At 39.3% G+C, this 24,819-nt stretch overlaps 2 protein-coding genes across 3 annotated transcripts in view; both read right to left on the reverse strand.

The window, feature by feature from the left end:
• The window catches only part of LOC145486336 (uncharacterized), a 27,397-nt gene extending 13,762 nt beyond the window's left edge, over nt 1-13,635 (reverse strand). Inside the window, exons 1-14 of the mRNA XM_081464974.1 lie at nt 13,056-13,635; nt 10,374-10,480; nt 9,833-9,928; nt 9,163-9,192; nt 8,364-8,425; nt 6,927-7,040; nt 6,278-6,332; nt 5,520-5,582; nt 4,628-4,695; nt 3,995-4,035; nt 2,996-3,117; nt 2,372-2,532; nt 1,589-1,623; nt 1-77 (exon numbers count right to left, since the gene is read on the reverse strand). The exon at nt 1-77 is cut by the window's left edge and continues 87 nt beyond it. Coding sequence (XP_081321100.1) covers nt 1-77; nt 1,589-1,623; nt 2,372-2,532; nt 2,996-3,117; nt 3,995-4,035; nt 4,628-4,695; nt 5,520-5,582; nt 6,278-6,332; nt 6,927-7,040; nt 8,364-8,425; nt 9,163-9,192; nt 9,833-9,928; nt 10,374-10,480; nt 13,056-13,119 — 1,095 coding nt within the window. The 5' untranslated portion in view covers nt 13,120-13,635. The remainder of the gene's footprint in view (nt 78-1,588; nt 1,624-2,371; nt 2,533-2,995; nt 3,118-3,994; nt 4,036-4,627; nt 4,696-5,519; nt 5,583-6,277; nt 6,333-6,926; nt 7,041-8,363; nt 8,426-9,162; nt 9,193-9,832; nt 9,929-10,373; nt 10,481-13,055) is intronic.
• A 2,171-nt stretch (nt 13,636-15,806) lies between these two features.
• On the reverse strand, nt 15,807-22,503 carry LOC145486293 (chitinase-3-like protein 1). 2 transcript variants are annotated; one of them, XM_081464933.1, is made up of 6 exons: nt 21,817-21,832; nt 20,920-21,073; nt 18,909-19,310; nt 17,378-17,750; nt 16,670-17,031; nt 15,807-16,270 (listed from the first exon to the last, which is right to left on the reverse strand). In XM_081464933.1, exons 3-6 carry the CDS (start codon nt 19,286-19,288, stop codon nt 16,048-16,050), a joined length of 1,338 nt encoding a protein of 445 aa, XP_081321059.1. In that variant the 5' UTR covers nt 19,289-19,310; nt 20,920-21,073; nt 21,817-21,832; the 3' UTR covers nt 15,807-16,047. The 2 variants fall into 2 exon arrangements, with proteins under 2 accessions (XP_081321059.1, XP_081321060.1); XM_081464934.1 differs by lacking the exon at nt 20,920-21,073 and having other exon boundaries at nt 21,817-22,503.
• Nucleotides 22,504-24,819: the final 2,316 nt, after the last annotated feature.

The following is a 24,819-nucleotide window of genomic DNA, read 5'->3' on the forward strand; positions in this document are numbered from 1 at the left end:
TTGAAGTTCCTCTTCGGAGTCCTCGTCGTCAGATGCGCCAAAAAACTTTATACGCGGCTTAGAAGCTTTCTTGGACTCTGTTACAGTGGGACAAACACAAGCGGTCGGTATGTGTTGTCGAGAGCTCTAAAATCACCTTACGAACACAGTTACTGAGTCAAAACAAAGAGAAAATCAAATGTTCCTTTAACAAATTGCCTGCCAGGAGCGACATAAAGCGCTTGCCTTGGTAATCATCCGACTTCTCCAAACTGTCAGCAGAGTTGAAGGAAAACCCGTTTTGCGAACACTGCATTTGTGATCTGGCCTTGGGCAAATAAGGCTTACACAAGTCAAGGCTGTAAATAACCACCACTACAGAATGCTTAAAAGTGTTAACATCGTTGATGGACCACTGTATAACACCGGAAAAGTCCGATCAGTCCTCCATAGGTCCCGAAATAACCTCTCCCTAGATCGCAGATGCAATGATACTTCCGCGATAACAAATTGAGCAAAAACGTCCGCTAAATCAATGACTCTGCTCATAAGGAGTTTGTCACGTGGTATATTAAATCCAAGAACGCAAAGCTTATAAACGGAGAGTTTCTATTAACTGCATAGCTCTTAAATGAAATGATGCATAATCTAAGCAAAAATGTAAATATCTATCTATCTATCTATCTATCTATCTATCTATCTAGCTATCTAGCTATCTATCTGTCTATCTATCTATCTGTCTGTCTGTCTGTCTGTCTGTCTGTCTATCTATCTATCTATCTTATTAGATGTTTTGATGTGTAATATCGCTGTATATTTTTATGAGTTGTGCCGTATTTTGACGAGCCCGTAGGGCGAGTCAAAATACAAACAACGAGTAAAAATATAAAGCAATACTACATATCAAAACATACAAAAAGAAATTTATTATCCAACTGCTGTAGTCAATAAATTTATCAATGAAAGAGGGAGAGTGTGACAGTTTTGCGTGCGCGCGCCAACCTGTACGGCAAACAGGTTTTCTACTGTACAAAATAACTGTACAATATCGCTGTATATTTGTACTGTTATTTGGACGGTATTCGCTGCAGCTGGATAATAAGGAGTGCTGTAAGCTGTGTTAGACCTTACAGCACTCCATATTTACATTTAAGTCAGAAGGTTCAGGCATAACCTGCATCAGTGTTTGGAAACGTCGGTATCAACACAGAACCTAATTAAGGTTTGAATTTGTAAGCCAGAGCTCAACAATTAGTAACACTAAGCCATCTAGCCCGTTCCAGGCGTACGCTTACATGCAGCAGTGGGGTGCTGACAGGGATACAACGCGGAGAACGACTGGAAAGTAGCGAGGGGTGTGGGGCGAGAAAGGAACTTTCTTCCCCAGATCCCTCTGGTTCTCGCGCTCGCCTCGTTCCCCTTATCGCTTCCCACACCAATCTCGTCCACAAAGCCCTTTTCGCTCCTCTTAGCCAGCCAAGGCCCCGCCCGCTAAGAGGAACGAAAAGGGCTAGGGAGACGAGAATGATCCCACACAAACAGAGAGCCTGGAACAGGTTATAACACATCAGGAAGGCTCCCAAAATAATAACGAAAGGAGTTAATGTACCTCCCTTTTCTCCCACCAGTGATCGTCCTGGTTTCCTGTCAAAGAAAGAAAACAATAAACAGTAAAAATTTTGCCACTCTTTTTTTTACATGGTTGCCCTAAAATCCCAGTCCCTCTATTAACTATGGTACTAATGATGGCGATTTCTTGGGCTTCATTTTCGACAGGTTAAACCGCAAACGCTGGGGAAAAGGTGCATTCTTCAATTCTCATAACCTTTATATTGAACTCTACATGGATGGTACAATTGAGAAATTCAATACTGATCAGTACTATATGGCTAAACTGGCCCGTGATGAAAAGGAAAATTCTGATATGTTCCCTCCGTAGCTCACGAGTTAATTTCGGCGAATTGCTTTTTCAATTCATTGCACAAAATAAACAGTTTTTTGTTAAGTAGAAATCTTTTTACCTTCATGTTTGGAAGACAATTCCAGGTAAATGTTCACAACAACGAAGTGAGAAACGTGAATAAATACTTGATTCTTTCACGCGCGCATTTACCGAGAATGGATCGCGGAGACACATCAATTTATCAGCAGATTAAAAAGCGCCATATAATAGATACCTTATTGAACTAGTTTGTTCGGCCCGGATTGGAGAATTTGAAGACTGGTCTCTTTAGTGTGTTTGTCTGTTTGATTGGTTTGTTTTTATTTTTTTGTTTTTTCAGGTTTACGATCTCGAAAGAACTCGCCCAATTTTTCTTCAATACGGACCTCACGTGCACGCCTCTTCAATAACGTAAACATGTACATGTATGTCTAGTTGAACAATGCTTACAACTCCGTCTTATCAGGCGTGACGGTGATCCTTGTGGGGCTGGTTCGTTGACTTCGTCGTTCAGGGCTTGGACTTCTCTGTGCGATGCTCCCCAACTCGGTATCGCTCACGTGGTCATCTTCTGAAATAACGCCCATATCCTTGTCTTGAAACGACGGAGGCTAGAACAGAAAAGCCGGTACACAGACTTAAGGATAATGACAATACAATTAAGCCGAATCGAGCAGGAGTTCACAAACTTTGCCCTTACGAACATCAGCAAGCACTGGGCCTTTCCTTGCGCCTCTGTTTCAGAACTAGACCTCGTACAAAACCTTTCATATGAAAATAAGTTTGATTTGCAAAAGAATGAACTTGTAGGGGCAACATATTTTCATATGAATAGTTTCGCACGAAGACTCGAGGCAAAAGGCAACTCTGATATCACCCATTAGAAAGATTAAGCTCTACAAGTGTTGTCTACGGCAGGATGTTGCCTGGTTCTGGATTCTCCAGATCAAGTGGGATGTCAGTTTCCGGGTTAACTTCAAAAGCGTCCGCGTAAAAATTCAACAATTCATCCAAATTCATTTGAGAAACACTCAAACTTCACAAAAAAGTATTCATACTTCATGTGAGGCTCACCGGTTTCTCTGCGCTTGTTCCACCAAGTGACTCTCTCATGATTCTCTTAGCGGCCGTGTCTCTGTGCATACTCCTTCTTCTTATGGATTCCAGTTCTCGCTCACTCTTCTGTTTTTCTCGTTCTGTTTACAAACAAGATGTGTCTGTTGTAAAGAATCTCCTTCCATAGATGTACGTGTACATTGTAGATTATTCCATGTACAAAGGTCAGCCAGGACCCAGCTGCAGGGCTGGGTTGTTCGAAAGCCGGTTCACGCTAACCCAATATTAAAACTTAACGAAGCGTTAATTTTTCCTGTCTAACAATGTTTTTTTTACTGCTAATGTTTTGTGTAGTTTGGGCTTACTCAAACTAAAAACTGAAGGACAAACAGTGTCAACAGAAAACATCACCGAAAAGTTACAAAACTGAAGTTAAAATTCTCGCTAATCCTGGGTTAGCTTAATAGAGCTTTGAACAACCCGGCCACTCGGTAACTTATTCAAATCTATCCTCAGGTTAAATCCAGTTAACACGAGGTTAAAATTCAGGAAAACATTATTTCTGTTGTTCGATTGTTTGGTGCATTTTTATGATCTATAACAGTGTACCTAAAATGGAAACATGGTTGGTTTCTTTTTGACAATAATATCGGAAATGTACCAGCGAAGAGGAAGAAATCAGAGTGAAGTCACGTGCAAACGTGACAGAACGTAACATCGCTTTTTCCCCTTGACGCCGTCGGAACAGATCGGAACAGTTCCTCAAGCTTCGAAAATTTGGCACACGCTGCACTACAGGTTCCGTCGTTTACATGGCCAATTTACAGTCATAAATAATAGCTCACGGTCCCTTACAAATATAGCATCTGATATTTTTCAATGATATTTTTATTGCTGATATTTTTTCACTGATATTTTTATTGCAGCATCAAAATTCTCCGTCCACAAAGTTCCCCGAATTTCTTATCTTTTGTAACGTAAAACAGAAAAACCACGAGGAAGGTTTGAGAATCTTACCAGCCTCTTCATCTGTGCTTGTGCCGGCCACATAAACTTCTCTACAAGACAAAATCCGGTATACAATGCATAGTCAGTTGACCACTGCATAAATACTGGTTTTGGCTAAAAAAAAAAATTGTTCGCTTAATCAGAAGTTTTTAACTGATACGTGAAGAAGAACAATATTACAATTTGAGACTTGCCCTTACGAAAAACCTTTGTTGTCGTAGGATACTCAAGATATTTGAAGACCCTGAGGACTTTTTGGCCAAGAATCTCGAGGGTTCATAAAGATAAGATATTTCTAGAACCCCTACCGAATTTTGGTAAAGCCCCTCAAATGTAGACCTGCAAGAGGATCTTCGTTAAGATCTTTTCCGACCTTTGAGAATATTCAAAAAATCCTTGAAGTACACTAGCCCGCGAACAGGCTACCGAGGCGACAACCTCGTTCCCAGGGTCTCTCATCTTTCGCTCCAGGGGGCGGTAAGATGAGAGACCCTGGGAACGAGGTTGCTGAAGCGAGCAGATGAGCGCAAAAGAAAAACCGATTCGGCAAGCGCAGCCGAATCCTCTCTTCCGCAAAGTACATGTATATAGATACACAATTGCAGCGCAAGGTCACAGATTTACTGGAAGGCGCATTCTTACCCTGTTTTCACTTTCTCTTTGAAAGATTCAATAAGAAATTTCCAGCGGTACCCATGCGCCTTTGATGTCTGGAAAACAGATAAAATAGTATGTTCAGTATTTCAATGTTCTCAATTGATTGACTCGCTATCCCAAAGCCTGGAAGGAGATTGAGAAATGCACGGGAGAGTAGCAACGTTACATGATAAAAAAGCCATTACAGTTCAGAAAATCTTAAGACTTTCACAGTGGTGTTCCTTCAATTGATATTTTTAAGGCAAAACAATTCTGCATTCACTCAGTCAGAGACAGCGTTAACCAATGCAGTACTGCCTTTTGAAAATGTGAGTGTCAATACATGTGATATGTACATGTACACTGTATTTAAAGCTCATACATGTATCAATTTACTCCTTTGTCTTTGTACTGGGTGCAACAGAATTGTTTCACAAGTGATTGCCACTGACTTAAACCTGAAGATTTTGGCTGCTTCCTGACTGATCTGTCAGTCTGAATTTGTTGGCTCGTTCGTTCGTTTATTCGCTTGTTCGTTCGTTCGTTCGTTCGTTCGTTCGTTCGTTCGTTCGTTCGTTCGTTCGTTCGTTCGTTCGTTCGTTCGTTCGTTCGTTTGTTTGTTTGTGCGTTCGTTCGTTCGTTCGCTCGTTCGTTTATGCAAACCTCTTTTCTAGGTGACTTGTCTTGCTCCACTTCAATAATTCATAAGCCCTTTTAAAAGCATTTCAGGGACTTCATAGAATTATTGCAGAATTGAATTTCTTTCATGTTATACATGTAATAACCTTTTCCACTTGTTTCAGTCGAAGCAAATCGTACAGGCCTGTCACAATGCAGCAAACCGGCCGTTCAAACTAACCAGGATTAAACATATAATTTGTTTATGAAAAGTACCTACCATCATCTTAGAGAAAAGCTTCTCCCAGTTCAGCACTTTTCTCTCTTGAGCTAGCCTTTCACTCTGTACAATAAAGATACAGTTTTAAATGGACTAAAAGAACTTGACTTTCACATAGTTATGTAACACCTTTTTATTACTTCCTCTAGGAGACGCATACACCACGCCTGTTTAAAAAATATTTTGCAATCAATAGTGCATTCCCAATTCTGTTTGCAGTGTGTTACCCAGGTGGGGGTACTCCTGGAAAAATTGGGTGGGGGTGTGCGGCCCGCGTCCCAAAACCCTTACCCAATTTATGACTAAAATCTGTGATATTCCCTACCCTATTTGTGACCTGACCAAAAATTCGAAACCCTATTTATGACCTGAGTCTTAAACCAAAACCCTGTTTCAGACCTGCGTTATGAATAGTTCCCTAGTTCAGACCAATGTTAAATTACCGTAAACATAATTTGTGAAGGGCTTTTGTTGATTTCCTCTTTGATAATGACGGAAAAGTGGCTTCTTCTTACAAACATACCCATATCAAGGCTAGAGTGCAAAAACCACACCCTATTTATGACCAAAATGGGCAAAATCAGCTAAGATCGATACCCTATTTATGACCAAAACGGCTGAAAAACCATACCCTTTGGGGCTGCACATACCTATATACATGTAGCCCATATAAGGGAGTACCCACCCCCCCCCCCCCCCTGCCGGATGTGTTACAACCTATACTAACAGTATGAACAAATACAAGGAAAACTGTGCACCTGAATTCCAACAAGAACAAGCTTCTGTAAGGCAACATTCAATTGTCTTTGTTTGCTGTAGAGTGACATGAAATTATAACAGATCGCAGTGAGTATTGTGTGCCATTTTATTTTACATTGCAGTGTTCCAGATAAGTAAGGGGTCTCAGGTCAAAACCCCGACAAGGTCAGCTATATGACCTGACAAAGTAATAGAAAATTAATAATGACTTGGATTGCTGGGAGCAGAAGGGTTGACCAGATCATATTCCTCATTGACACCCCACCTTGAAAACATCTGTAACCCTGGTGCATGTAGAACTTTATAGTTTGAAAAAGTGAATTCATCTATTCCATTGTGTACTAATTATATGAATTTAATTAGATATAATATGGTTATAAAATTAATGTCCAATCATGAATGGGCGGGCAAATAGACAAGAAAACAGGAACACACACTGGTAAACATGGCACAAGGTGTTATTGATCATATTCAAGTTAATAAGTGGCAAAGCTCTAGGATTTAAAGAGATGAATTGTAAGCCTGACCATACATTTTAAAACAACTAGGCAATTACTGCACATACTCTACACAAATATGCAATGTATCTAGTCAACCCTATTTAAACAGGGTAGCCCTGTGCGGTACAGTGTACATGCTGCTTCTTACTTTTCGTAATCTTCATGAAGTTTTTTCAGTGCAGCACTCTTTGTCTCCCAAGGTGTGGAGTACAACTTTACCATCCGCACCAGTTCGGTGATAGGAACGCTGAGATCTGATGAACTGCACAGGCAAACAAGAAACAAATCAATCAACAACAAAGAAAACAGTTGATGGCCAGTTGGCTCCATAATGACAATGTTCCCAGTCTGTTCACTTGCACAAAGGTTACACATACACCCCTGCAGATGCAGATTACCTCACACAAAGGGATTCACTGAGTGGATTGCAGGAGCAGGAGTGAAGTCAAACTGTATTTTTGTTTCATTATGACTGCAATTTCATCCTTTTTGCTTGGTATGCTTAAAGAATGAGAAATAAACTCGTCTCTGCAATGTAGATGGTGTTTTATATGGATCAAAGTCGCTTCTCTTTTGGGGTACAGTAATTTACGTTTTTTGTGGAAGCAGGCTGATTAAGAGTGACCCCGCCATAGAGCAAAGGTACAGTGCTATGCCGTGCACTGTGGAAACATGATTTGTAACATGTCCATGTCAGATACAGATCACTGTAGGATGATTTGAAATTGACTTGATCACCCCAGTCTGAGGTCTGAAGTCTGAACCCACTAATTATAAATGGTAATTCTAATTACAGTAGCTGCTGCATGCACAGTGCAAAAAAAAAAAAAAAAAAGTCGTTATTTTGATTAGCCACTTATTCAAAGCATTGTTCAGAATTTTCAAATTAGTGTACTGATTATGTTGATCCTTGAAATGTCTCATTTCTCTCTCCTTGACAAAGGCCTCTTTTCTGCTGGCTACACTGTATAAGCTAGTACATGTACATGTAGTTTAAAGGCAGGGAGTACTTTTCTCCCCCCCCCCCCTCCCCACAACATGCACTCTCCCCACTCCCCACTCCCCTTCCACCTCCACCTCCCCTAGGAAGCCTCTGTGGATGAGAGAGGTCTCGTCTAGTGATCTGTAGGGCTGTGGTTTAAGAAAAATTATGAGGAGCTCAGCCAAAGGTTCCTGACCATGAAATCCTGGGTGCCCAGCACTTAAGGGTATATAAAAAAGAATTTTTTCAAGTCATCTAACAGCAAATGTTAGTTGTCTTTGGCAGCCGGGCACTTTAAGAGCACAGCCCTACAGTGTGTGTATCTGTGTTTAGAAAACTTATGATATTGCAAACTCAGATGTACACGTACAGTATGTACAGTGAAAATCCCAATTTCTCAAATCTTCGTGTTTTATACCTCCTGATAACTTGAACCAGAGTAAATTTCCATCTCCTCAGTTATGTAATTGTATCCCTGATTTCTTGTGCTACCCAGTATATCAAACCAATTAATTGTTGTGTCTTTTGAAGGTTCAAAAAAATGGGATTCCACTGTACTATAATATTATTATTGGAATCTTGCTCAGAGGTTACTATAATTACCTTCTAAATAATTTTCCAGTGACCAGTGCAATTTTCAAAAGCAAACTTGGTGGTAAAGCATGCTGTAAAATAACATCTTGACATGAAACTATATTTTACAAACAACTGTTACCCCAATACAAGAATTCACACAACTAATAGATGGTGATCCCATCAAGATTAACATACTAGTCAAGACAGCTTTCAAAATCCTTGCTGAAGCATATATAACTATATGGATAACAGATGGGAAGCTATGTATATGTAGCTGACATTAATTAATGGCAAGTGAAAAGCTGAATTTCACATCTTATACCAGCTTTTCTTCTTGTTTCATTACGAGCATTGTTTCAGAAAGTCTCTAGGCTCTACAAATACACACCAAATTTATTATTTACATGTCTTGCTAGCTCCATGAATGGGCAAGATGAACCATATCCTACACTGTGATTGGCTGCCCAAGCAGGCAAGATTGCATTATCCATTTTCTCCCTTATTTTCTCTTTGAATGAGGAAATAAACTGAAGATTCCAAACTTAGAGTACTTTACCACATTTCTAAATACCCCTAGCTTCTCAAATGAACTCCCCTCCATAAACTGGACATGTGGTACACTGTATCCTCGACTCTTTCTTGGTGTTTGAAAAAATTGTTTTGATAAAACACATGTTTATTTAATTTTTTGTGTTTTATAACAGTATGTGCATGAATATACATGCACACCTCGGGCAATAATCTTGACCCTGCAACATGACCAGTACATTGCAAGCGTACTTTCCTTGCACTTCATATTTCTGTCAGTAGCAATCTTGTAACTTACCTTCAGAAGCTCATCTTTTATAGTCAACAACTGAATAAACAAAAAAACAAACAAACAAACAAACAAAACAAACAAAAAACAAAATTAAGAATACAATGAACTAAGTTCCTTATTCAGTGTTACTGATGTGCTTATTACATATCAGCCATTCAGGCTAGCTCCAAGACCAAGCAAGCTAAGGTGAACCAAGTCCCACACTGTGATTGGCTACCCAACTGGATGGCATTATCTTGCATTATCATTTTCTGGTGTTCTTTATTAACCATAAAATAAATCCTTGTGCGAGCCCCAATAAATTGTCTTGGTCCACCGCACACTAGTCGACAAGGCCGACAAGACGTTTGAGCTTGAGCACTGTCAGATATCACCCGACAAGCCCCGATCTTGTTGCAGACTTGTCTGAATTCACCGCACACTAGCCGACAGGTGAAGATTTTTCGATGGCTGACAAAAAATCAGCTAGTGTGCAGTGCCACCATTAGAGTTTATTTTGAACACAGGTTCTCTTATACACAGAATAATAATAAATACAATAATTATAACATTGTATGAAGTTAGACTGGGTTGAAAATGAAGGAGCAGTACACCACTATTAAGGAGCCTGGTCTTTCTTAAGAACAAACTTCTGATGAATTTTTTTAATGTGAATTAAAAAGATGGTAGTACCCACCTCAGAAAGTGAAGTTTGAAACAAAGCCAGACAATTCTGCACTCCTTCACAGAGTGTCTTGAATTTCTGTTGTTCTTCATATGGTGTTGAAGTTCTCTAAAAAAAAATTGTCAGTATAAATATTGCTAAAAAAAAAAGAAGCAATTTAAGGATACAAAACTGGGCAGCACATGGATTTGAGGAAGTTTTCAGAGGGGGAAACAATTCTCAAAACATCTGAGAAAACTCAATCTTTTAACACTTTAGTCTTCCAATAAAGTGAAACATAGAATTCATTGGTCTTAAAGGAAATGCCATGTAGGCTGGATAACCATGCTATGTGTAGCTGTTGTGAGAGGAAATGAGCCCACACTCCTAGAACTCTCTTCTCAGGGAGGACCTTAACAGTAACCGGACCAGAGAGAGTGACAAAAATGAGCTAAAATGCCATCCAGTTCACAAACATATTCACTAACTTTATATCTTAACAGACACATTGTTTAAATTTGCTGAAACAACTGTACACATTAACTGCACATTCCTTTGAAAATTACGCACACACCTCACTTTCAACAATTTCTAAGTTAGAATCTGCTCTTTGAATCTCACGGGACTCTGCAAACTCAGGGACAGGTTCCAGTGATGGGCTTGACTTCTTCTTCAATATACCTATAGTATGAGAAACAGTGAAAAACATTTATACTGCTGTTGATGGGGCATGCTTCATACAGTAAGTCAATAGATTATACAGTGGAACTCTAAAATAATAAAATAACAAAAGGCCAGGGCCGAGTGTCCATATCATGATGGTTATGGTTTCACACAATTTTTCAATGCAAGGTGTCAATAAGGAATTCCAAGGGTCAATTCCCACTGTTCCCACCAAATCATACTAAATTTTCTATTTATTTGTCGGGCCAGGTAGCTGACCTTGTTGGGCTTTTGACCAGCTGAGGCCCCTCACTTATCTGGAACACTGGAAGGTGTCAGCATTATTGAGTTAGAGAATGCATTGTACAACAATTCTAAGACGAAATAACCTATCCATAATATTAGAGTCCATACAGAGAGTCCAAGGTTTCATTGTCACTGTAGTTAGTTCCATGACAGATGGCATCAGTTAGTAGTCAGGTGGAACATATATTTTAGTGTGTGGAACTTAAGAGGTTCAGCCTTAGGGACATTTTTATGATCTGACCTCCCCAAGCTCCCCCTGCCCCCGCCGCCTGTTCCTATCTCTCTTCCCTGTAAACATCATCATCATCATCACCATCTTTATTTAAAAACACGGTAAATACATCAGGCATTAACAATTTAATATAAAAGCTATTACGAAAGACTATATATACAGATTAATCTTCTATAATTTAAAGTGCCTATGAAGAAAAAAATAATTGCTGCTTATTTGAAAGGCTTTTCAAAGTAAAGAAGAATGGCATTTACCTTTTTGGAATATCTTTTTTTGTTCTAGAGATATTTACGTTTTTGTATTATGCAAATGAGGAGAGTGACGACGTCATAAATCGTTCCACTTGAACAGTAAAACACTGAATCAAGAATATCTCTAGAAATATTGGAGCAGTGTTCTTCAAACTTGGCACCAGAAATGTACATCACAAATGAAACAGAATGACACCTTCTGTGTTGTTGCCATGGCAACACTTTTGGCTCCAGTCTCTTTCTGTGAAAAACCAAATATGCCTATTTGCAACCCTTTGAGAAGGGACAGCGGGTCTTGCTTGGAACACACATGGTTCCCATATTGTCTTAACTCTCCCCATTAGATTGTTGGGAGTGGATGATCCTAGTATTAGATAAAATCTGGGAATTTTAGTTTTAATTAAAACAGGACCAGCGGCATAACTGTTGTCATGGCGATGGCATAATGGGTGTCATTTTGTTTCTTTTATGATGTACATTTCTGGTGCCAAGTTTAAAGAACACTGCTTTAATATTTCTAGAGATATTCTTGATTGAGTGTTGAACTGTTTTTGTGGAACCACCTATGACGTCATCACTCAAAATACAAAAACGTGAATATCTCTAAAACAAAAAAAGATATTCCAAAAAGGAAAACGCCATTCTTCTTTACTCTGAAAAACCTTTCAAATCAGCAGCAATTATTTTTTACTTCACAGGCACTTTAATAATATTGCTAACTATTAAAGAAAAGTAAACTAAATTTAAGCCTGTTTTACAAGAATGCCATGCTGGAATTAATTAACAATTGTCAGAACCATGAACCAATGAACAAGCTTCTCGAGATACATGTACGTGTATGTATAAGTTTGGCTTGAATCTATCTGAAATAAACTATCCGCAACGCGTACTTGTGGGCTTATGGCTAGTGTTATTCCATTGGGTTGGTTATTCTAGTCTTATGAATAAGCAACTAATAGAAAGATAAAAGTACAATAATAAATGAGTTTGGTACTACTAGTACCTAGTAATATTACTAGTACCTAGTCTACCTGTAGGGCAAAATATGCTCCAGGAGGTCTGGGTGTAACACCACGAAGAAGGCAGTAATGCCGAAACATTGGTTGATTTATACTGCCATTAAGCGTCTTGTCAACAATATTTTTAACATTTACGTGTAGTTTAAAAGACGCTACACAGTTTCTTCAATACTGTTAAGTGTCATCCCTTGTGGATTTATAATGCATAAGCCCACAAAAAGCTTTACAAGATTTACTGAAGCACAAGCAGGTATTACTGGTTATATGTAATTTTTTCAGCAGCGTCAGTAATAAACAGTCAGATAGGTATTTGTTTTATAAGAATAAATTTCAACCTACCCTGCGGGCATTTGGTTTCTCCTACGCCGAACGAGAGATAACCCTCGCAGGGTTAAGTTTCAACCATTTTCTTAAATGAGAGGGCTTGGATTAAAAATAAAATTACAAAGTAAAATAGAACGTTTCATGATGGAATGCGAGTGTCTCAAAAATCTAAAGATCTTTGACATATGATGAAAATTAAACTACAATAGTGTCCGTAACAATTTTAACTGGTTATAAATGTAAACAGCTTCAAACGCTTGACGAAAGAGGTCAGAAGATTTGACAGCCATAGGAAAGAACTCGTTAACTCTTTTCTATCGCGCTCAAATCTTCTGACTCAACTCTTCAAGACACACAATAAGAGGGCAATCCACTATCTCCGCAAGTCATAAACCATCAGTCGCCACGATAATTGAATAACAACGTTCATCATAAAATAGTTATGAAACACCTGCACAAACCTGGTCTTTTAGCAAGAGTCTCCTGTTTCTCCGCGTTAGCCGCGGGTTTGGATTTTTCCACCATATTGAAGACACGAAAAGCTATTGACAGCTAAAATTCCAGTTTCCTGAGCTCTTGTTACATTCTAGATTTGTAAAGTGATTAGAACTTCTTCTAAAGTCATCACTGCAACATGCAAACGAACTTGGTCGTCATTAATGATCTCTTGCTGACCGTTGTCATGGTATCCGCCACTGTTTGAATCCCCGGCCGCTGACCACGTTGGTAGGTCTGCAAGTCGTGCGAAGGACTCTAAGAGGAGAGCAGGGTGGGAGGAGAGGGTGGGAGGAGAGAGAGGGGTCCTTGTACCACTGAAAGCAGCTTCGCCTAAGTATCAACTAGACTTGGAAATGGCAAAAAATAAAAAAATAAAAAAAAAGATGGAATTTCTTTACACTCGCCCAGAAGGAAGCCCTATGGGCACTGGTTAAAAAACATTGTTCTAAGTTCGATAAATCAAAAATTATTTTTTTTACGCAGTTTTTTCTTTTCGATGCCCCAAATCGGCCAAAATCGATCGAAAATGAGCGACATATTCAGATGCTCGTAAACTGAAAAGTAAAAATTTTCATTAAAAACTGATTGTACGTCGTATATGTTCTTCCTTTCTTGTATATTTAGAGCTAAATAGATCTCGACTTGATTGGAACTAAAATATTTAACGAATTTTCTAAATTAACGACCCAAGACAGCTTAACAGAGGTCTACATTTCGCCTATTTTCAAATGCTAAAAAGGCGCTCTGGTACACGGCTTTTACCAAAACGACTAGTTTGGTCTAAAAGCATTGTTTCTTCTTCAAATTAGTGAAATAAAACTTTTGGGTAAATAAAATTGCGAGTGCTGAGGTAGCGAACTAAATGCAGCACTTCTCCCTGAAAACGTGACCTTTGACCCCAGCGTAACGAAACCGATTGCTGCAAGAAAAGCAAACGCTTCGTTATTTTGAAACATTTTCTAGTGATATCTCTATTGTTCTAGTGATATCTCTATTTCTGTAACGGAGTTACAGAAGTTGTCTAATTGAATTGTGAGGTAATAATATCAGATAAGTACATCTAGAAAAAAAACAACTGTGAATTTAACACGACAAAACCAATGAGAGATGTGGAGGGCGATTCATTGATAGCTTTAGTATTAATTTAGCGAGCGCAAGTTCACTCCATTGGTTTCGGAGTAGGGCAGTTTATACATTTGCAGCAGAGGTAAATTTGGAAGGCGTGACGAAGTCATTGAAGGGTAAATTTATAAGGGGAACAGCGTTGATCCAAAGCCGGTGCTAGTTGAAAGTCGTCTAAGAGAACAAGTGTAAATCGGACGGGAAAGTTTCCTCGCAACTTTCTAAGAGTGAAAAAAGATAAACTGAATGTTGATTATAGCTTATACATTGTACGTTCTGCGTCCATAAGTTTAAAATTAGAATAGATTTTAACAAGAAAGCGTTGACCTGAGACCTGAGAATTGACGAGACCCAACCAGGTTTGAAACAGCCGTCCACGGTTCAAATTCTTGGCTTTCAGTTTGGACTCTATCATGTCGTTATCCCGTTAAGCTTTCTACGTAGTAATCGGCCTTAATTCATTGTTATGTTCCTATTTTTGGCTGATCATGTCTTTTATATGAAGTACAGTGAACCTCCCGTAAGCGACCACCCAAAATGCCAAGCAACTAGGTGGTCGCTTGCGAGAGGTGGCAGTTTACGAGAACTTAAACCATACTGAGTCAAACGTTTGCCTCATTTAAGACTGATAAAGTACAGTGTATGTGCATTTTTTCTTTAAAATTTTAACTGTGTTTCCTTGTGGAAAGTCAATTTCGAGAAAAAGTTCCGGTAATTCCCATTGAGAATTTCCGTCTCTTGGACAACCCAGGATTACAACTCCTTATTATGCAATTTCCGCCCTATTATCTCTGAAATAGTCGTTTACGGGATTTTAAAACAAACGAAAATTTCAAACTTTTAGCTCTAAAAGTGGTCGCTGTCGCTTACGAGAGGTGGTCGCTTACAAGAGGTTCCAAATAAAGTGATTTGACTTGGAAACTTTTTTTATTCTGGAAAACCAATCACTGAGGAGAGGTGGTCGCTCACGAGAGGTGGTCGAAACCGGAGGTTCGATTGTATATGAGAATGATATGTAAGTTGAAATCTTACTCCGCAGTTGAAATATATGAAAGATCATACATTTCAACCGCGGAGAAAGATATGAAGACATCAACGATCATCGCAGTTATACACACAACTTAAGCAGCTGTGAAATTAAACCTTGAAAATTCAGGCTTGATCTTTCATATATTCATTTGCATTCTTCACCATCTATGGGCATACTACGAACTCACAATGTGACCAGCTCCAAGTTGGCTTGATAGCTCAGTTGGTAGAGCACTGCACCGGTATCGCAGAGGTTATGGATTCGAATCCCGTTCAAGCCTGAATTTTTTTTCAGGCTTTAATTTCACAGCTGGTCGTGTATATAACTGCGATTATCACTGATGTTTTTGCAATTCATATCTTTTCATCCGCAGTTTAAATATATGATCTTTCATCATGATACACTTGCATTCTGCACCATGTACGAGAACTATCGCGAACTCACTAAGGTTATGTGGCGACGGACGCATGCGCAGCGTAGCTACGTTTGATACAGTGGAAAGACCTGTCTTTCATGTTAGTGTCCGCTACACAAAGTTTTAACATCTGGACATGCAATGTTCATACTGTTGAAAATTAATGATTATGGAGGCATAGAGTCATAGAGAGGACAAAAATTTTTTGAGAACTGCATTTAATGGAAAGCTGTACCAAAACACATCACATCAGTCGCAATAACGTTTTACATATAATTTCATCAAGCTGCAATGTTTAGTCAGACATTATACTTTACTAAGCGTCAGTTAGCATTTTGAAGACGTGGAATTTTTATGCACACGCACACAAGAACTTGAAGTAAATTTTTTATGCGCACGCGCACAAAAACGCGGGGCAATACCCCCTGGCACAGTTGTTGGTACACCATTGATCCATTCCTGTGTTACCTTTCCAGGGTCCTAAAGCCTTGCATCCAGAGGGGGGTGCATTGCTTGGGGGCTGGGGTTTTGGTGGGGGAGGAGGCGCAGCCGTTGGAATGGGTCCTGCTCCTCCGCCTAATGATTGCTTGACTGCATTTATCAGAGGGTACCTAATAAAACAGAACAACTCATTTTAACATTCAAAGACGTACTGTTAGGATTATACAATTCTCTTTTAAGGAAGGAATCTGTTGACAACAGTTTTGGTCATAAACCTGAATGAGGCATCCTGTTAAAACAAACGCTTTAGCACTGTTCTACTATAACGGGAAAAACAGTCCATGAGCTTGAGACACGGTAGAAGAAGGCATACGACCAAAAGGGTAAAAAACCGAATAAGTGACACCAAACACGTTTTTCTCGTGGTTTGATTTCAGGATCTAAATAGGCCTACTGGGGCTTGAAGAACCTAGAGTGTACCAATATTATGTTTGATCTCGTGTAAACCCTCCGTTGAAAATATTATTACTTCTTCAGGAGAGGAAATTAGTTTACCTAACTTTACTTACCTTCCTTCGCCACAGAAGGAACCCTTAAAATCATCCAGATCCAGCGACCAGAACATGGCACCGAGGAGATTTTTTCCTTTGATCAGGGTATTCACTTTCAATACCAAACTCCTCCTGTCATCGTACCCCACCCACTGATCTCCGAGGTATCCATACGGGGCTTTCACTGTATTGTCCCGCACCACTGTCAGACCCATCTTACAGATCTCGTAATAGGACAGGAATCCTCCTTCCCTTGTGTACCTCCCAGGGGTAGCCCTGCCTCTGACCGGCGCTCCAAGTCCATTTTGGCTCGGGTTTGATAGCTTGAACGCTCGACCATACGTAGCCAGTCCTAGTGCGATTTTCTTGCTAGGCATACCCTAATGGAGAAATGTGTTGTCATCATTACGTCAACACCACCTTTAAATTCTTTGTCTATATTTCAACAAAAGAGTGTTTCTGGTGGAGACCTAGCCCGCTGAAAAGCACCCACCCGAGATCGTACCAAGTGATCAGTTTGGCCAGTGATGACATTGGAGAATTTAGTGTTGAAATGTAAAATGTTATAGGATTGTAACTACTAGCATGTTTCCTGAATTGGATTGGTTTTACGAAGATCAGCGCAAATTGAAAAACGACAGATTGATTTCTCAACTATATCCCCTAAAAAGAAAAACGATTGAACTGACACAATCCCTGGCTATTTTAAAATACGATCAGGACTACCTTATTTATCCAATACTGCACTGCGTACGAGACCGTCAATGTATCCCCTTGGGGACCCTCCAGAGCAGTGTGGTGTCCTGTTCTTCCATCCCAGCTTCCACGAAGATCATAGGTCATCAAGTTGATAAAATCGAGTGTTCTCGCCAATTTGCTTATTTCATACGCCTTGTTAATTCTTTCCACGCCAGCGGCCACGGCTGCCGTCAGCAGGAGGCGCCGCTTTCCGCTCTGTAATGACTCTGCCTTGAAGGCGGTCAATAACTCCTGGCAAAGGACTGTGAAGCGCTGTTTGTCCTGTGGTGGAGAGTTACCACGGTTTGCGGGGTATTCCCAGTCGAGGTCAAATCCATCGAAGTTATACTGTCTCAGTAACCTAAACAATCGCGTGTTAATATGAGTAATACAGGACCTTGATGAGATATTTCTCAGTTTCTGCACCTGCTCTAACTTGTATTTCTCCCCAAAACATTTTCATCCGCGTTGAGGCAAATATATATGTGTGTTTGCTTAGAAATTTTAGGCAAGTCTTTCTGTGATTTTGTTGGCCTTATAATCGCTTTCCTTGCTTAGTGCTAGAAACGTTTCCGCTGTTACCTCTAGGAATGTAACAGCGGAACATTTTTAAGTGCTCCGGAGTCACAGAGAGGTTACGTTTTTCTACTATTCTCATAGGATAAATCGGTTAAACTTTCCCTTTATTGCCTGTGCCCCTGGTCTGATTCATCCAATCGTTCTCGTTTGTATGTTAGGTAAGATCTTTAGGCGCTCTATCATGCACTATTGTGACTAGTGATAACGATGTGATTGGCTACCCGAGCGGGAAAGATGGACCTATCTCCGCTCGGGAGTACCCGCCGTGTCCTGCAACAAAAATTTCCCCGAAAGCCATATAATAAATCCTTTATTGACCAAGCTTGTTCGGTCAAGATGCCTTAATATTGGCCTCGTTCTTTTTTTGCGAGTTTATGGACCTCGACTCCGTCTCGGTCCATAAACACGCAAAAAAAAAAAAACTTGGCCAATATCCAACCATCTTGACCTTACACTTGGTCAATAACCCATACTTCTCGCATTCCTCTTCAGTGTTCGATTTGTCATTGCTTATTGGACTACGAGAAAGATGTAGTTAACGAGCAAAGGGACGTTTCAGTCAATGAGGATAGAAATGTGGCCAGGTCGGGTCGCATAATAGTCTGCCAAGCCTTTTTGTGAAACTTCCATTGCGGAGCTGCACAACGCCTGTTGTACTCGATTGGTGCATGCTTTTTACAGCGTGAGGAATGATTTGAAAAATGACCTAAGTAGTAGAAATGTAGCATCGATGGGAACCGTCATTCAGGGATTAACAGAAGACTAAGCGTCGACACACTAGTCGCAAGAGCTGAGCAGCGAGCGTTACATAAACTAGCAATAATTTACTACGTTTCGCTATTCTCGTTATCTGTCCGCTTATTATTGTTTTGGGATTTTAAGGAAAAACTACGCGTTATTCACGCGCCAATGGAAAATTCGCAGAGTTGATGATGCTCACCTGATGACAGAAGTAATGAAGACATTCCGATTAGCTGCCGTGCTCACCATACGTGAAAAAGGACTCACTGTCCCACTCTCGTGATTCCATCCGCCAACGGCCAGAAGTGTCTTTAACCTGAGGTTCTGTCGCTTCAGATTGTTAAACCGGACGTACATTTGATTGTCATTCCATTCGAACATGGCGATCCTGTTGCCTTCGTCGATTTTGGCGAAGGAGTAGATGACGTGAGTGCAAAGGAATGGGTCGATGTCTTCTGGGAAGAACTTTGCACCAGATGGTCGATACTGCGCCCAGTTGGTGTAATAACAAACTCGGTAATAGGCATCACAACTCGCTGACAGAGCCATAAAGGCTAAGAGTAGAGTCAAAGCTTGCATGTTTACTGAACCGAATTACTTCCTGACGATAATAAAGGAAATCGTTAGTGGCTAGGTGGACAAACTGTAAGTGTTAGCGGCTAGTCGATCTCAACCTTAGCCTGATTCTCAGACGTCCGAGGTCGTTCACGGCCCCTTCGCTACCCCTCTCTCCTCTCCCAACGGGAGAGGGAGAGAGGGACCGTGAACGACCTCGGACGTCTGAGAATCAGGCTATCTCAACCTCAGCTATGGAATTATTTTTGGCAATTATCTATCAAACAAGCCATAATAAGCGCTTCTCCCAATCGTAGGATTATCTAAGCATTATCCATGTGGTATACGAGTTAAAAAGGAGAGAGAGTTAAGGAAAGTGTTGACGGCAAGTCTCAAACTCAGCTATAGAATGCTTTTTAAAAGTTCATTAAAAACAAGCAGTAATACATGCTGCTCCATGTCAAAAAATTATGTAATCATTACCCATGTGCTGTACAAGTTTTAAATTGCGAGTCTTTGATGTGAGCTCTGCTAGCGATTAGTTTCGGTCCAAAACTGGAATGTGGTAGTGATAATTTCACTAATTATTTTACAGAATTTAGAATTTTGGTTCTTAGCACGTTAGTTTTGATTTTAGGGCATGACTGCTCGCACACAGTGTTATGACCAAGTTGTTTATGTTGGTCTATCGAGAGTACTATCGATAGTCATGTTTGGGTTTGTCTGGTGGCCTTCGTCTGTATCTTCCACAAAGATCCTGTTTAGATTTCTTGTTTTATAAACTTTAGCCTCCATTGCTTGTTTCAAGAGCTTTGTTGTTCGCTTCTGAATCAGAAAGTCGCGTGAAAGTGTTTGGGTTAGTATTTTGAAAAGATCCTTAATCCTTTAAGGTCAGTTCGTCCCGTGTGGCCCACACTTAACTACCCATATGGTATTTAAGTGCGTGTGCATTTGTCAGTCAATTAGAAGTAGAAGTAGAAGCAGTAGAGGTTATACGAAGATTGTGGAAGACAGCAGTCCGAGAAATACGAGATCCAGAGACAATTTATTAGTAGAAAGCTCAACGAAAGAAGCGTAACGTTGCAACAAGACTTTTCAAAACTTGGAGCGAGAACTACCCAAAAGCATCCTAATGGCCCGTGCCATTTGCTCTCTACGCCTCTACAATCAACTCATTTTCGCTGGGTGCTCTATTGTCCCACCTCTTTAGATTGTTGTGCTTCTAGAAATCATCCCGAAATCGAACTCATATATCCTTTAATTACAGTCTAGCCGTGGATATTTCTTGGAAGCTTGGAAATGATGATAATTCTGATGTTCTATCCTCAACAAAATATCGACTGAGAAGAAAACGAATATCATTACTAAAAGACAGAAAATTAAGGAGTTGTTGTGTTGTGCACAGCACTAATTAGGAGTGGAGATTATAGTTTGATATTATAGCTTGTTTTTTTGTATTTTAAACGCTCCGAAAACATTTCACGAGCAATTGTCTGGTTGTGCACTTGTCCTTTTTTTTCTTTTTTTTTTTTTTTTTTTTTTTTTTTACCAAAGTCAAGTTTCCCATTCTGATCCATTGGTAACATAGTGCCCGCTCTTCAAACACCTAGAGAGTGAGATCATGACGGCAAAAACATGAAGGAAATCTCAAGTACCTGAAATATACGCTGCGATGGAGGACCGCCAATGTATTAAATTTTGTATTGGATTTAATGATAAATCTGCGACCCCCAAAATGAAACTCTGCACCTCTTACGCAGGATCTAGGTCATATCCTGCGCGCATTTCTTGTAGATATCTTGTTTATGCCTTTTTGAGGATATGAGAAAGTAAAGCAAGTTGACAAGATCTGTTGCTGTGTGCTGCTTATTAGTATTTATTTATCTATTTTTTTTTCTTTTTTAAAATTCCAACTCTGTAGATAAAATCAAAGAAAGTTAGATGCCTAATGAAAAGATGGGGCTCGATGGTTCCCTCTCGATGAAATTCAAATACATCCAGGACATCGCTGTTTGATATTTGATTACGTTTTGTAAATTTATAAAATCGTTTCAATTTCTAAACTTGTTCTCCGTATCACGCCCCCTTGTCATATTTGGTAGCTACGACAAAAAATTCTCTATGCGTTCTTCTTTTCAGTAAAATAAAACCTCTTCTGACCTGTTATCATTATGTTTTTCCCCGAGCACAAGTTGCTTTTTACTTCGTAGTATATTTCAAGGAATAGCGCACCTGTTCTTTTAGACACTTCTCATTTGTTGCAGTTCCTGATAACTTGCAGCCTGATAATTTGTTTTGCTTTGAAGGCTCAAGTTTGTATAGACAGTTATGTATCGCTTCAAAAGTTTATAAAGGTTTTACTAGTGTACATGTACCGCAGAATTACTGGCTAATGTCTCCGAATATTAGGTGAGCAAATTCTTGGGCGATGATTTTGAATTTGAGAATAAAAAACGTTCAGATTAACTTCGACTCGTGAATCCTTCCGTTGATAAAAGCTGAAAGTTGTGTGGAACTAAAAACGAAAACAACAACAACAACAAATGTCTTACCTTTCTTTGAAACCTGAAACGTCTCAGGCGGGATTAGAGCACGATATAAAATGCTTTCTTCAACTCCTAAAAAACTGCAAGAGAGCCTCTTATATATTCCCTATGCGCCTCGTAAAATTAATGCATTTTCATGAGGCGGAAGTCTCTTGTAATAGTTGAAAATACTCCTACACGTTAATATTGCTACATTGACTAGCAAACTACGTTTTTATTTTCTACTATGCCCGCTCTCAGGTTAAGAGTTACATCCTAAAACCAGATAAGATGTTTTTCCATTCCTCTGCGCCTATTTTGAACGGTTCTTTGTTGAATATATTCACTTGAATAAAGAACACTGTTCTTTAGGTCCAAATGTAACAAAGATTATACATATGGGATAGAGATATTGCACCCGAGTCAGATAAAAAACGTAATCATGTTGGTTCTCCAGTTGTTACCCATTCCTGCTTGTTATGCTTTGCTGGAATTCACGTTACTTTAGCTAAAACTGCTTTGTCGACTGCAGCTGAGCATAATTTTTCTCAAGGTTTTTATTCAGAAACACAACTTTGCCTTTCTCTCCTAAATTTGAGAAGAAACGGGGTCCAGAACATGTAGAAATATTGAGTAGTTATGGCAAGTGTTGTATAATGTTTTCTAAGTGCCTTTGAAGTGAACCTCTTGATCCTTTTTTCCTTCCTTGGACAATATCTCCACTCCACTTAAAGATCTCAATGTCTCCAACTTCTCTAAACAAAAGGAGCTTTATCTACTGTGTGAACAACATTTGAAAACTTGTAATATTTTGTCCTCTCTATTGCACTATGTACATATCTTTTCTCTTACAGTTCTGTATTCTCATATCCGTACTTTGAGGCATTACATACAACAACTGGGGACTGACTAGGAACGTGCGAGTTATTTTAGTCTCCAGTCTCATATTATACTTTTCTTCTATTTATATACTGTTCTATTTATACACATGTAATGCTATATCTTATAATTACAAACCTGTCACATTTACAGCAGTGAATAAAGTTTATTATCATTATTATTACCTCGTGGTAATAATATGCAACATTTATCTTTTGATACGCTGTTAGCAGACTTTTACTGAGCACAAAATTTACTTCAGGTGTTTATGCTTGAAGCTGAATAAACATTTGAGGGAAAATGACATCAACTCTGATTTCAATGATATCAGTGATATTAGTCTTCACATGGCGTGGGCATTCTATCGCTTTTACCAGAAAAATAAAACAGTTATATAATTCGTCGCGAACTTAGAACCTTTTCTGGTCAGATTGGATGAAGATTATCTACAAATTATCTATAGTGCTCTGATGAAATATTCGTCCAAATGTCACACGTTAAATGATTTGACATAAAAATTTTAGATATGGAGAGAAGAGTTCTCAGTTGACAAGTTTTTTTCAGAGTTGTTATATTGACCGATAGGGTTTAATACAGGGATCTACAAGGGTTCCGTGTTCGCGAGAGGTGATAGATTTCCGTTTATTGTTTTACACGCTTGAAATAATCATTGCTATTAATAAAACTCGGCCGGAAGTTTCAAAAATGGGAAATGTTCACTATTGTCGTCGACCTATGAGGCAACTGGAAAATATTGACTAGACGTTTAAGGGATGGATTGTGAGCTTTCTGAGTTATAATTTCACGATTAATTGGTTATTCATAGAGTTTACATGTAATAATGTTCTCGGTGTATGAAAGAATGCTTCCGAGTTGTCGTGTAAGTTGACTACAGTATTTGCCTTCCCTGCCATGCTTGCCGAAATTGGCGTCATGACGTCATTTTGGTGGATTCCGATGGCAGCCTATTTTCTCAGTCGTTGAATTCTGCTTTGTGTTAGGCGCAGAAATTGAATCCGTCACTGAAGAGCCAGTGAAATGCTTAGCAACTCGCAGTTCGTGTAACAAAATATTACATCACAGTGTGATCAGCGTTTTCAATTAACTGCAATGTTTTGATCTGCCGACATTGAAGGCAATCTTTGAGGTAACTATACCGCGTTTTCACTCACGTGAAAGAAAGTGCTTACATAAGTAAAGAATTCAACTCCTACAGGGTTGGTTTGGCCGCCGTTTTTTTGTTTTGGGACACCATAATATGGCTGCCATGACATCGTGTGAAAAGATTCTATAAGTAAATAGATGTTGTAGTATGATAAAGGCGATAAATTCCTGTGGGTGATGTTTTTTTTGTTTCATTGCTAAGAAGACAGGCATCACTCCTCTGTATGAAAACAAGTTTATTTCTACAAGTGTACTTTTTTGTACTACTGTTTTATAGTATTCGAAGGCGTAAATTAGATTTGCAATCGCATGGAGGCTTGCAAATTCATCTGTGCCGTGTCTACCTACCGCTCGGTGAAGCTTTTTTTTCTGTGTGAATGGGAAGCTTTTGGGAGCTTTTTTTGGGAGCTGTTTTTGGTAGCTGTTTTTGAGAACTGTTTTTGGGAGCTGTGTATGATGGCTGATTTTGGGAGCTCTTTTTTGGCTATGATGTTACTTTAAAAAACTGTGTTCTACTGATTTGCCGGACAATTTGGACCTTCGCTGAATATCGAAGAAATTATTTGCTGAACATGTTGCCTTACAAGTCAACAAATGTAATCGAATTAAATGGTTAAGATTTCAGAGAGGAAAGCTTGATACTTCTATTTGTAAAACATGTAAATGTTTGTATTACTCTTATGACTGCTTTCTAGTACTGCTAATAGCTGTCAGCAGTATTGAAGGATTGTTACCGTACATTGTCTAGTTATGAGGAATTTATTTGTTTTGTTTCATCAAACAGACGTCCAGTGAGCCATCTAGCTCAAGATGTATCGCTGAGGGACTTTTTTCCCTATACATTGCTTCCTCAGGGCCAAAAATGAAAAACGTTCTTCTAACACATCGTGAACTTGACTGCCTTAGAACCTTTTTTCGCCCAGATTGGGTAAAGATAAGCTACAGATTATCTATAGTGTCGGATGAAATATCCGTCGAAATATCACA

This window comes from Orbicella franksi, chromosome 5, assembly GCF_964199315.1.
Source record: "Orbicella franksi chromosome 5, jaOrbFran1.1, whole genome shotgun sequence".
Classification (NCBI taxonomy): domain Eukaryota; kingdom Metazoa; phylum Cnidaria; class Anthozoa; order Scleractinia; family Merulinidae; genus Orbicella; species Orbicella franksi.

Coding starts and splice junctions, on each gene's coding strand:
- LOC145486293 (XM_081464934.1), bottom strand. CDS start 19,288: ATGCAAGCTTTGACTCTACTCTTAGCCTTTATGGCTCTGTCAGCGAGT. Junction 17,751..18,908: donor TTCATTACTTCTGTCATCAG/GTGAGCATCATC, acceptor GCGATTGTTTAG/GTTACTGAGACAGTATAACT. Junction 16,271..16,669: donor TCCTTCTGTGGCGAAGGAAG/GTAAGTAAAGTT, acceptor CTGTTTTATTAG/GTACCCTCTGATAAATGCAG.